The 13,293-nt window shown below is 49.0% G+C and overlaps 1 protein-coding gene across 2 annotated transcripts in view; it reads right to left on the reverse strand.

Annotated features, from left to right (window-relative positions):
- TUB (TUB bipartite transcription factor) overlaps positions 1-4,570 on the reverse strand; it is a 90,299-nt gene extending 85,729 nt beyond the window's left edge. For both annotated transcript variants that reach the window (XM_040258437.1, XM_040258435.1), the window contains exon 1: positions 4,492-4,570. In XM_040258437.1, coding sequence (XP_040114371.1) covers positions 4,492-4,547 — 56 coding nt within the window. In that variant the 5' untranslated portion in view covers positions 4,548-4,570. The remainder of the gene's footprint in view (positions 1-4,491) is intronic.
- Between the last annotated feature and the right edge of the window lie 8,723 nt (positions 4,571-13,293).

The raw sequence follows: 13,293 nt of genomic DNA on the forward strand, positions 1-13,293 counted from the left end.
ACAACTACTGTATACCCTAGAATCTGTGCTCTGCATCAAGAGAAGCCACTGCATTGAGAAGCCGATGCACCTTGACCACTAATCCCCACTTGCAGCAACTAGAGAAAGCCCTCACACAGCAACGAAAGACCTGGTGCAACAAAAAAATTAATCTTTTAAAAACTCTAAGAAATTGTGGTTGAAGATATGGATTTCTATGTTAAATTCATTGAGTTGATAACTGAGAATAGAATGGAATGGAACAGAATGGAAAAGGGGAGAGAGAGCTTTGGCGTGTGCTCACATTTAGAAGGTGGGAAACAAGAGGAGGCAACCATTTTTAAAATGTAGGCAGCTATTGTAACAAATGGCCAGGAATTAGCTGCGGCTCCTCCCTTCAAGAGGTGAGGCTTATTTTTCTACCCTTTGACTTATTTTGGCCAGTAACAATGTGGCAGAGTAATGCTGTACAAGTTCTAAACCTAGGTCCAAGAGACCTTACAGCTTCTTTTTTCTCACTGGGAACCCTTCTAGGAGTATGTAAGGAAACCTGAGTTAGCCTGCTTGAAGGAGAGAGGCCCCAGATGGACTAGCCTTCACAGCTGAGGCACCAAACATGTGAGCCAGTGTAGCCAAAAAAAGCTGAGTTTGGCCCAGACCACAAAAACTACCCAACTGCCCAGCCCAAACTGCTGATTCACAAAATCTTGAGCTAACTCAGTTATTATCCTAAGCCATTAAGTTTAGGAGTGATTTGTTACACAGCAATGGATAACTGATACATAAATGATGACCTCAGAAGCCAAGGGGAGGGAATCCCCTGGTTGTCCAGTGGTTAGGGCTCAGCACTTCCCCAGTTGTGGGCCCAGGTTCAATCCCTGGTCAGGGAACTAAGATACAGCAAGTTGCATGGACATGGTCAAAAAAAAAAAAAATCCAAAAAACAAAACCAACCAAACAAAAAAGAAGCAAAGCAGAAAATAGCTTATATGAATAGGTTACACACAGCACAGAGGTCAAATTCAATGGGAATGTGACGGAGAGTACCTTTCCAGGTTCAAAGATGTGGTGGGGACAGAGGCTAGAACAGAGTTGCAAAATGAGGGTTAACTGTTAGGAGTGATTTTATCCTAGGAGTTGGGGGTGGGGGGCTACAGAATCACTGAACTTCACTTTTTATATCTATGTACTATCTGTATTTGTTGATTATGTAATCTTTTTAACAGCTTTTTTGAGGACTGCAAAACTTTTTTGAATAATTCAATTCTTATGTTTTGAAAACTAAGTAGTAACTAGAAAACGGAAATGGGTGGTATATATCAGTGGTTTCAGCTGTACCAGAATCATCTGAGAAGGTTTACACAAGTATTGATTCCAAGGGCCCACACTTGGACATTCAGATTCAGTTTCTTTGGACAAGGGCCAGGGAACCTGTTTTTCTTCACACAGCTCCCCAGGTGTCAAGGTTGTCAGAGTGAGAAGAAAAGAGTTCTGAGGACAGAATCCCTGGAAATATCTTAATGTGGGGGGCCTATAAAGGAGAATGATGATTTTCAAACTGAGTTTCTGTGGAAAACCAGGGCTCCCAAGAGATATTTACAATACATGCGTGCCCAGTTGCTTCATTCATGTCCAACTCTTTGCGACCAGGGATTGAACCTGCATCTGTCTCCTGCACTGGCAGGCGGGTTCTTTACCACTAGCGCCACCTGGGAAGCCCACAGGGATGTTTACAATATTTGTTAATAAAACAGCAATGAAAGTTGCTTAGTCGCATCTGACTCTTGGCAACTCCATGGGTGTAGCCCAATAGGCTCCTCTGTCCATGGGATTCTCCAGGCAAGAATACCGGAGTGGATTGCCATTTCCTTCTCCAGGGGATCTTCCTGACCCACAGATCAAAGCCGGGTCTCCTATATTGCAGGCAGATTCTTAACCATTTGAGCTACAGGGGGGTTCCTAGCAATAGGTACCACTTAGTACTATGTCCCAGGCAGAATGCTAAGGCCTTTATATTTATTAATCCATCTAGTTAATGATATTTCTCCATTTTACAGATGAAGGAACAAGTTCAGACAGGAAAAATAATGTGTTTAAGCTTAGCTAGGTGGAGTCAGAATTTGAATTCAGGCTGTGTAATTCTAGAGACTTGCTGCTTTTGTTTGTTTATTTACGCGGGGCGGGGGGGAAGTTTAGTTACTATATAGAATTAATTTAAATATTTCCTCCCATATATGTATTAGACCTTCTGTATAATGCTACTATGTATTTCTTTCTTTTTTTTACCCCAAATCAAACATAATTTTATTAATTTCTTATACAACAGACAGTAACATCAACTTTTTTTTTTAACAGAAATCTCAGGTCATTTGAGAGGCCAAATAGATCTGAGGAAGAAAGACAATAATTAAAGTTGAATTAATCAATAGGTACTACAACACCACCTAAAACCTACTAGTGGTGGTAGTGGGCTAAGGAAGATTAAGCTACAAATAATCTCATGCTAATGTTACAGATTATATAGCAGGAGTTTGAGTTTGCTTTCCAGAAGACTATGGTACAATCACTTGGCACGAGGGAATATTTGGCTGGGGAAAGAAGTTCAGGCCAAATGGAAAGGAAAAGGGGCGAAAGAGTACCCAAGTGACAGAATCCAAGCCAAGGGTGATGGATCATGCTTTTTTGTCCCAAGATGCATTTGCTGCATGCACTACCATGTATTTCTCTGAGAATCTAGACTGTGAGGTTAAGTCAGGAAAGGAAGTAATGTACTTTTTTATATCCTTATCTCCGTGGCCCTTAGCTTGCACTCAATACATGTTTGTTGATTAAGTGAATGAATGTGTGGTTTGGGATCTGAAAGTTTTGTTATTTTAAGGTTAATATTTCAATCATTTTAGAGTTCCTCTCCATAGACAGCACTGCTTTTCAAAAAAGCAAGTTCACTGGAATTGTGAGGCAGACTGCAGGCTGATTGCTGCTGCTGCTAAGTCGCTTCAGTCGTGTTCAACTGTGTGCGACCCCAGAGACGGCAGCCCACCAGGCTCCGCCGTCCCCGGGATTCTCCAGGCACGAACACTGGAGTGGGTTGCCATTTCCTTCTCCAAGGCTGATTGCTAGGGCTGTGCAATGAAGGGTGGATGAGGAAACTGCATCAAACTGATCTTTTTCCTTAAAGAAGGCAATGAAAGCCAAGAAAGAGGCGACCCAGGCGCATCTGTCCTGTGGAGGGAGACAAGACAGATTTGAAGAGGCTTACAGGCTGAAGGGAGGCGACCAGTAAAGAGCGAAAGATGAAGATGGATGGGGTCAGCGGGACGTGAGATCCAGGAGGGAGGGAAAGAGGGGTCCCAGGGGTATTAGCCTGAGGCAGGAGGGACACCTGTTCCTCTGAATCCTTGAACACGAGGGCTGTCAGAGATGCAGGAAGGTTTTAAGCAGAGGAGAGAGGAGGAAGGCAGGAAGCAAGACTTCAGGGAGATGAGAGCAGCCCGGCTACCGAAGTTTCTCTTCCAGCCCTCACCATAAGGGCCACGGATCAGAGCAATTAACTTCAGCTTTCTGGAGACTGACAACGGGTTATGAACTTTAACAAAAGCAACATAAAAAATCCATTTACTATCATCATGACTTCATTTTAAAAAGAGGGGTGATATTTAACACACCAAAAAAGGTAGAAAGAACCAAATCTCATAATAAATCTACTCTGCTTTATGACCGACTCATTCCGTTGCTTATTTTTCTCATTTCATCAGAAGGATGGCTGATCCCTTCCTCCCGCACGAGTGCGTGGGGAGCGCGGCTCCAGACCGCCCACGCCGGCAGCCGCTTTGCATCCCCGCGGGGAGGATACTGAGCTAGGCAACCCGGCGGGCGCGGGTGCCTCTCCTGGGGCCCCAACAGCCGGCCTCGGGCTGCCACCTCTATCCGCCCAGCAGGCAGCAACTAGCGGGTCCCCGACAGCGACCCGGGGCACTCCTCCCTGGGCTAGCCCTGTCCCCGCCGAGGCCCTGCGGGGCGCAGACCCAGACGGCGACTGCAGTGCCAAGGGGGGCGCGGCCCGTACTCGAGGGGCGCCTCTTCTCGCCCCACACACCGCGGGCCCGCCCCGCCCCGCAGTCCCTGGAAGCTCTTTTGCGCTGTTTCAGCGCGGATCGCCCCCCGCGGGGCAGCCGGAGTGGGGTGGGGGAGGGGTGGGAGGTGAGTGCCAACTCGCTGGTCCCAGTGCCCCGGTGCCCTCCTCCTCTGACAGTTCTGCCCCGCAGGTGTGAGGACACTCTCGCTCGGCTCCGGGTTCGGATATCCGAGGCTCTCCGTTCAACCGTCCCGGATACTCAAGGGTCCGAGTGCACCCTGATTGCGGGGGTGGGGGTGGGGGTGGTCTGGACGATCACACTGGCTCTCACCCCGCGAGGGCCGGCTTCTCCCGCAAAAGTGCGAGCTTCGTAGAGCGCCCACTAAGGGCGGCCGGGAGGGTCCTAGCGATGCCCATCCTCCAGGCGCCCGCCCTACCTGTCGTAGCTCCAGCGGCTGTAGGACAGGGTCCGGTGGCTGCTGACACCCTCCATCTCCGCCTCCCGACTCTGCTTCGGACTACGCTGGCGGCGGCGGCGGCGGCGGCGGCGCGGAGATCGGAGCCTGCCTGCTTGCAGCGGGCCGGGCCAGGGCGCGGGCGGAGGACTGTACCATTCGCCCCCCCTCCGGGGGTGACCCTCCCCCGCCTCCGGCTCTGCCAATGGCGGGGACGCGCGGGCTGCGGGGACCCGGGCCCGCAGGGGCCCCCTCCCCCGCGCTCGAGTCCCGCGGGGGCGCGGCTGCTGCAGCCAGAACTGCTTATTTATTTATTTCCGATGTGTGCTCTACGTCGCCATAGCAACCGTTCCATCTTTTCCGGAGTCACAAGGGCACCGCTGTTTTCAAACCTTCCCGGGACAGGGACTACTTAGAGGTTTTCCTTTCTTCTGCCGGCGTAGGAGGCCGGGATGAACACCCGATAACACAGACCACCTGGACACATATCCCCCCCCCCCATCGCCCTCCTTCTGCGTGGGATCTTTATCCATTAAACCTGTCACGGTCTATTGCCTCCCTTCTCAGGAAAGAGAATACCTATCTCGGAATTTCAAAGATTCCCGCCGTGTCCCCGCTCCCATGCCTTCAGCAGGGAAAAACTTTAATCACTGGAGTGCCCCCTCTCCTAAAACTGTCGCAACTCAGCCTCCTCCTTACCCGAGAGAAAATCCACTTCTTCCTCCCTCTGACCCAGCCAGATTCCCTTGGCATACTGTGTCCCCCTTGGGTTCTGAAGACCAAGTTCTGTAAACACTCCTATTTCAGGGCCATCGCTTTCTGTTTATTTTCCTTTATGCTTTCCCTCCATTACCACTCAAAATCCTTTGGGAAAAAACCCCCAGGTATATTGGCATAACTTCGTCTACACCTGGCTGAGGGTGGCCCAAGGACGAGTGTCTACGGGAGAGGAGCCCGTTGGGTGGGGCGGGCTGGGTGCACAGAACCGACCGCTTGGTGGTTCTGCCCCGCCCCTCCTTCCGTTCCCTTCCCCCACCCCGGGCTCCTGGCTTGGGGATTTACAGGTATAATCTTCTTGCAGAGGTCGTGGAAGCCTAAGAAGGCCCTTCCAGTGCCTCAGCTGTGGGGAAGCTGCGCTAACAGGCTGAGGCAGGGTCCGGGTGGAGGTGTCAAGGTTCCCTAGAGGTGGAGTGCGCCGCCGTAGGGCCCAACCTACACTAATCCAAGGATCGGGGTCAACTCCCTTAACTAGCCTTGCCTGTTAACCTCCTGGATCACAGGGCTTGCCACTAGCAGCTCACCTGTTGCATCCAGGTCACAAACGTATTTTCATTTGTCCTGAGCAGGTTTTTTTTTTTTTTTTTTTCAGTAACTAAGCAGACAACACTGGACAAGGAAATGGCAACCCACTCCAGTATTCTTGCCTGGAGAATCCCAAGGACAGAGGAGCCTGGTGGGCTACAGTCCACAGGGTCACAAAGAGTCAGACACGACTGTAACGCCTTAGTACACATATATCAAGGTTTTATTTTCATTCCGAAGAGTCAGGTGTTGACCATCACATCACTGGGGAATTTCCTTAATTAATCACTTGTGCTTCAGAGTCTGGTTCTGGAGAACCCAGCCTTAGAAAGGAACTATGTTGGCAGTTTATTGAGTGACAGGGTGTTTGGGAGGTAGGATTTATTATATGAGACCAGAGAATGCACTCACTCTTCTAACTCTAAATGTGGACTAAAGCAAGAAAGACTTCTTTAGCAGGTTCAAGCTGAGGTCCCAGCTGCCCTGAGTCTTGGGTTCAATGACCCACAAGTCCAACAGTGCCAGAGGCCTCTTTGTTAGATGAGGACACTGAGTGGAGTCTGTGGAAAGTTCCAATAGGAGATCCTTTAGGTCTGAGAGCTAAGCCATGCCTTCGGCAACACAGAATTACTCATTTGAAAAAGCAGCTCATGATGTGCTATGGGGCCCAGGTAGCCTGTAAAGACTTGAAAATGGGATATCAAGACACCATGATTAGAAACGCCCACTGTAGACTGGGTTAGCAGTCGTTAAGTTGGCCCAGTCATTAGCGGGGTGATTATGTTCACTAGTCTTAAATGGACGATTCATTGTATGATGACAGTGGTACTTTGGGGTCAGGTTCAGAGAGTACAAGGATGCTGCATGGAAAGAAAAGGTGGTTTGGACTCCATGTCATCCCCCTATTGCACCAACCTACTCTCTCAGCTCACATTCACACCTGTGGGGGTGTTTCTGACTGCCATAGCTCTAGGAGGACAAAAATTTGAGCCCCAGCCTATGGATGGGTTGGCTTCATACGATGTGCAAAACAAAATGAATTGCAACATCACACACCCACTCAGGAGGAGTGCTAAATGTGAGTGGTGAGGGAAATCCTTCTTGTGGGCAGTACACTTGGCCATCGGCTTTGCCGGTAGGGAGGCACAGCCTGAGGGGAGAATACATATGGACTTCTGGGCAGTGGGGAGTAACTCACCTGGGTGGTCAGAGGCCTGGATGAAGCAAGACTGGAATACTGGAGAAGGAAGTCTGGGGGAAAGGAGTGTGGATGGACTGACAGGAGCGGCTTCAGACTGGGCAGATTTTCGAATCTCAGTGCTCATCAGAAAGCGTCTGTTGCAGAGGAGGGGCCCTCAACAACCAGGTGCTCAGAATGATGTGTCTGGTGGGTAGCAGTTTCTATCCTCGACTGAGTTTGGGCCCACGAACAGAGTGGGAAGGTGACAGAGATGGAAGCTCGGCATAGGCCCAGAGACAGGGCTTCCTCTCACCGAGGCAGATTTGTGTACTGCTACTGCTGAATGCTCATTGCAGAGGCTGGATCCTCATTATGCTGTCATTGCTTGAGACTGCCCCAACACCGGGGAAGTTGATTGCATCAGACTCCCTCCACCCTGCAGAGGGCAGCAGGGTGTCCTTACTGGAACTGAAAGCTTTTCTGAATATGGACTCATCTTCCCTGCTGTAGTCTTTTCTCCAGCTGGGAGAAAAGATTTATAGAATGTCTTACTATCAACCCGGGATCCTGTAGAGTGAAATCTCAGTTGAAGGGTATGTTTTATGGTGAAGGATTGAGACAATGGTTCTGTACAACAATGGGTCTTACCATATTCTTCATTACCTGGAAGCCAAGGGTGGAAAGTGGGAATGCCCTTTCAAAGACTTAACCCCAGCTTTGGGAGGACAACCTTGGATCAGGTCACTGTCTTTCCAGGATGTAGTACACGTATTAAGCTACTGGCTGATAAACAGTGCTATGTCCCTGGTAGTTAGAACACACAGGGCCAAGCAGTCAAGGGGTGAAGTAGAATTGACCCCTTTCATCATCACCCTGGGGACTTCCTTGCAGGAACTATGTTCTCCATTTCTGTGACTGGTTCTAGTCTTTGAGGGAACGTCTTCCACTGGTTAACATGGAAAGTACTCCATTTTGGGCTCTCCGTGCCAGTGGACCATCAGGTAAAAGAGAATTGCTATATTTGAGGGCGCGACCACTGCTGACTGTCCAGAAGAGGTAAGGACTGTCTGTCTGATGGGGCCAAGGAGGGGTCATCTGACACCTGGGTGCTGGAGGGGCTCTTGGTGCTTTGAGGCCTGGTGATGGCAGCGACTAGGCAACCACAGCCAGCACTACCTGATGATGGCAAAGCCAAAGGCTCACACCCTCAGGACAAGCAGTCAGACCACTTTGGCAGCTGGGTTGTGGGGGAAAGAGGTGGTAAATATTAATAGTGGCTTAGGAGCAACCACAGCAGGGGAACTACACTTACTCACTTTATTCTACTGACTCTCCTGCTGAAAGTGTTTCTTTTTAAACGTAGAGCTTGCAGCTGACCACTGCCTTTGACAGTCCCTGGCAGTCCAGTGGTTAAGACTCCGTGCTTGCAATATAGGGGGAGTGGTTTCGATCCCTGGTCAGGGAACTAAGATCCCACGTGCTGTGTAGCACAGCCAAACGAAAAAAAAACAAAAGTCAATGACAGAGTGGACTGACTTCTTGTGGGTCATGAGCAGATCTGAGCAATATAAAGGGTGTATCTTTGCAGACACTTTTGGTTCCCTGTGCCATAGCCCATAATCTCCCTGACTTCAGCACAGCTGTGGTGGACAGCTCTTCGCACAGTGCTTGCATCCCACTTCAAGTTCCCCTAATTAGCTGGAAAAGTATGTTCAGTCCACCTGTGCAAGCAGCCTCCAAGTATGAGGAAGTTAATCTCCTAAGAAATTCTTCAGCCAATGGGAGAACTGGTTAAATGTCCCAGCCTTCAAGTCTTTCTGCAGGATAATTCTCAGTGAGATGGAAATGACCAGCTTAATACCATAGATTGTATTTCTTCCCCTCCTTGTCTCCATTCACTTGTTTCTTGGAAGATATTATTAGTTGATTGTGCCCTCCTCTGCCCCAAAGATATGTTCAGGTCCTAAGCCCTGGTATCTGCAAATGTGACCTTATTTGGCAACAGAACCTTTGAAGATGTCATCAAATTAAGATGAGGTCAGTAGGGTGAGACCTAATCCAGTATGACTGGTGTCCTTACAAGAGGGATATATGCACACAGACCACAAGGAGAATGCCATATGACAACAGAGGCAGAGACTGTAAGTGCCGCAGCTGCAAACCAAGGGACAGCTGGGCCTTCCAGAAGCTGGAAAAGGCGGGGAAGGAACCTCTTCCAGAGGCTGCAGAGGGAGCATAACCCTATAAACCCCCTTGACTTCAGACTTCCAGCCTCCAGAACTGCGAGAGTAAGACAGCAAGTTTGTGGTACTTTTTAAATGACAACTCTTAGGACTCTAAAACAGATTGCCTTCTCCATCAGCTACCTTCCCCCCAAGTCCTTGCCACACATTTTACTTTCAGAGGACTCAAACTAAGTAGGTCCCTTCTCAGCTGCATTTTAGGTCAAAATTTGGTGTTTCTCAGCTACCCTTTACCTTGATCTCATACCCCCATCAGCTGAGTAGTCTTACCTGGGACTGTTTGGATATGATCCTGCCTCATACCATCTTCTTCCAACCTCCAGTTTGGAGAGGGCCCTTCCCTCACCTGCCCCAAACTCTAGTAACATATTGACAGGCTGGGCTCTTTCATAGGATGCCCAGGACTACTCATGAGCTTTGGTACCACTCTTTACCCTGGATGGAAAGCCCTAGAAACCTCATTTTGATAGTTGGGGCCTGGACGAGAGTTCCTCCTGAAAAGTGGAAGCTCTAAGATTTTTGTATAGAGGGTCTTGTAGATTACAACCTGATGGGAATGAAAGTGGGCCCTAGGAGATTTATGAAGAGAAGCATCCCCAGGAGCTTTGTTCACCTATTTTGTACCAAGCTAGCCTCTCCAAAGTAGAAGGTGCCTTTTCTTTACCAGGCCCTTGGAAAACCTACTCAAACTGTAAACTGGCAACCAAGACTTCAGTTGGTGCCAGGGCACCCTCTGGTGGCCATGCCTCAGAAAGCCTCAGCCTTACAGCAGTGTTCCTCATGGGACTAAGTGGTCCGTTATCATGGACACAGAGACTTGTTACAAAACTGACGGTCATCATTATGAGACAGAAACATCAACACAGGACTAGCAGCCTGAATGAGGCAGAAGATAGATCAAGAGGGACCAGACAGAGCATCATGGAACAAACTGACCTAATCATAGTCTAAATCAGCACCAAATGCAACCGTTTTCCCTTCTGCCAGACATCACTGGGGAAAAGGGGGACAAAGCAGGATTTTATTAGCCCTCCAAGAGTTTGAATGGATTCCTAGACATTAGTGACTGTAAAAGCAACTCAGTTCCAGCGGCTGGGCCCTGTTTGAACATTCCTGGCAATGCTGACCGTGGCTAGTATGTGGGAGAGATGCTGATTTCATCAGATAAGACTGATGTTGCAGCCGCAGCAGGGCTTGCTGGAGCACAGCCTAGCCATTGCTAGGAGTTCTGTGGGCGCTGGAAGGTGAAATGGTCTTTCTGCCTAGAACGGGCTGAGCAGAGCCAAACAAGATGCCACCCCCTGCTGAAGCCTTGCCTTAGACTCCCCGCCTTAGGAGGTGGGGGGACTGTCTATCTGTTCAATCCTTCTGGGCCAGAGCAAGACCCTATGCCTGCTTCCCTCATAGGTCTACCAGTGATTATGGGCCATGTTCTTCACATGATCCAGAACTTTCTGGTCCTTGCCAGAGACCTCTTTGTAAAGGCCTCCCAGAGCTTCCCTGGCCCAGCTTTTCCCAGGGACAAAGCTCTAAAGTCATTCCCTCTCTAGGGACTCGAGCAGAGCCCAAGGCCTTGCGTATAGCCAAGCAGCCCACAGGCTCAATTGAGGAGGCAGGCTGGAGTCAGGAACAGGGAACCGTGCGCAGATTTCCATGTCCCTCCCATGCTCTCCAAAGCTACACTTTTTTTCACAAGGATTCTGGTTTGGGCTGACGGAGGAGAGGATTATGGTGATTACGGACCCATAGAGGGCAGAGGCTGGGGTCATATGGTCTCCGGTCCTCTCAGCCTCGCACTCCCTCCCTCCACACTGGAGAAAGGGCAAGTGGAAGCTGGGACTTATTCTCACAAAGGTCTCTTCCCCTTGCAGAGGCTGGGCGGTACTGTGTGGACTTCCTCGGTGACAACGTGTGTCACACAGTAGGGGACACAGATTACCCCAAAGAAACGTAAAGCCAGATATTCATATCTGCACAGTTGTTCACCAAGGAATGTTAAGACAAGAGTGGAAATAACCCACATGTCCAACATTAAAAAATTATTTAGTCTGTCCACATTTCATAAAATTTAAGTTGAAATTTCAAAAAATCGACTGCTGATTCAAAGAACTTGAGATTCTGGGAGGATCTGAGGAACCAGGTGTCCCCAGCGAGGACAGGTAACAGAAACTGTTGTGGCTGTTATGACAACTCTATTTTTACCTCTAGGCTGCTACCTCCGTGGAAACACAACTCCCTATACACAGACCATTATAAAACTGCGTAATATTTTGATCTTTATCCCACTTTCTTCAAAGCACTTCCTCTTCTGTGTCCAGTCAACTCCCAGTGTTTTTCAAGACTGAAGTCCCTCTCTAGCTTTCAGGCAGATTTAAGCCTGCCCTCTACTGTGTCTTCCCAAGACTTATCCCTATCTTTTTATAGCAATTAATCCATTTTGTCCTATTTATTTCTGTCTCTCCACTTTAAACTCGGGCCAGGGTCTAGAGAACATGGTTCACCTACTTATGTATCCCCAGCTTCTGATACTAGGTCTGGCACACACAAACATCACTAAATACTGATACTTGTAGGATGAGTTAAACATCTGGTGTGCTCCCTCCCTCTGGCCCTTCTCCAAAGGATCCCAAAGCCCCTGATGAACTTACTCTGTCCAGTGTGTCTCGAGGTAATTATCTTACAAGCCATCCATTGATTTATTCATGTCACACACATTTACTGCGAACTCAATCTGTTTGGGTCGTTCTGGTATCTAACAGCCAACAGAACAGACAGTCTTGGCCCTCACAGAGCTTATGTTCTAACAGAGGGTAAACAGACAAGTCCAAAATGGTGAGATAGAGGCTAAGTACGAGACAGTTGTTGGATCATGGCATGGGAGCACTTTCCAAGAGGAGGCAGCATCTAGACTAACCTAGAGCAGCAGTACTAAGCCAGCTAGAGGTGCTGTATTCCAGGCAGAGGGCAGAGCAAAGGGAGTCCAGCCTGTGAGTTTATGGACGAAGCCGAAGAGCCAGGCAAGGCCATGCTGAGCCTACAGACTGTGGCAGAAGTGCGACTCCACCCTGGCAGTAGACACCTATGAACTTCCTGGTTGGTCCTGGTTGGATTTGTAAGAGCAGTGCGGCGGCTATGAGAACGGATGGAAGAGGGGGGACAGGGCAGCTGTCCCCTTCTACTCCACACTGACTGGAAGTGCAACGGATTTCCTCACACCACGCGATGCCCAGACACCAGCTGAGTGTTCTCCAACCTAACTCAATTCTGACATCATCTGCCTGGAGTCAGCACCAGAACCTAAGGCTAAAGTCTCAGTCGCACAAAACTGCTTCCCCTCCATATCCGCCTCCCACCTCCATTTCAGATACCAATCACAAGTCCAGGTTGACACCAGAGCTTCTCGTCCACTGGCTATGAACTGGAGGTTCCCACAACTGCCTCCTCAGGTTCAGTCAACTTGCTGGAGCAGCTCACAGAACTCAGGAAGTCTACCTACTGTTACTGCTTTGTTACAAGTCATTAAAAGATGTGTCTCAATGGCAGATGAAGAGGCACAGGGTGAAGTGTGGAGGGTCTCGAGCAGAGGTCCCTGTCCCTGTGAAGTTTATGTGCCCTGACTTCCTGGTATGTGTCTTGCTGCTGGACACGTGCCTGTTCACCAATCCAGCTCTCCAAACTTTGGGCTTTCAATGGAGGCCTCATCACATAGGCACAAGTGATTAAATCAGTGGCCATTGATTGACTGCTCCAAACTTCAGCCCCTCTCCCCTCCTTGAGCTGAATGTTCTAAGCTCCAATCACATGGTTGATTTACCTGGCAACCAGCCCCCATTCTGAGGTGATCCAGCTGCTATACAAATATCACTCCATTAGCATAAACTCAGGTGCAGTTGAAAGAAGTTGGTTAGGGATAAGATTCTCTATCTTTATTGGTCTTATTACTTAGGCAATTCCAAAGGGTTTAAGAACTGCATGCCAGGAATCTAGGAACGTGAATGAAAAAATTTATTTCTTATTGTATCACAGTATCACAGAGGGCAAGAGGGATGGCTGAGTTGT

The sequence above is a fragment of the Oryx dammah genome, unplaced genomic scaffold (assembly GCF_014754425.2).
Source record: "Oryx dammah isolate SB20612 unplaced genomic scaffold, SCBI_Odam_1.1 HiC_scaffold_17, whole genome shotgun sequence".
Taxonomy (NCBI): Eukaryota; Metazoa; Chordata; class Mammalia; order Artiodactyla; family Bovidae; genus Oryx; species Oryx dammah.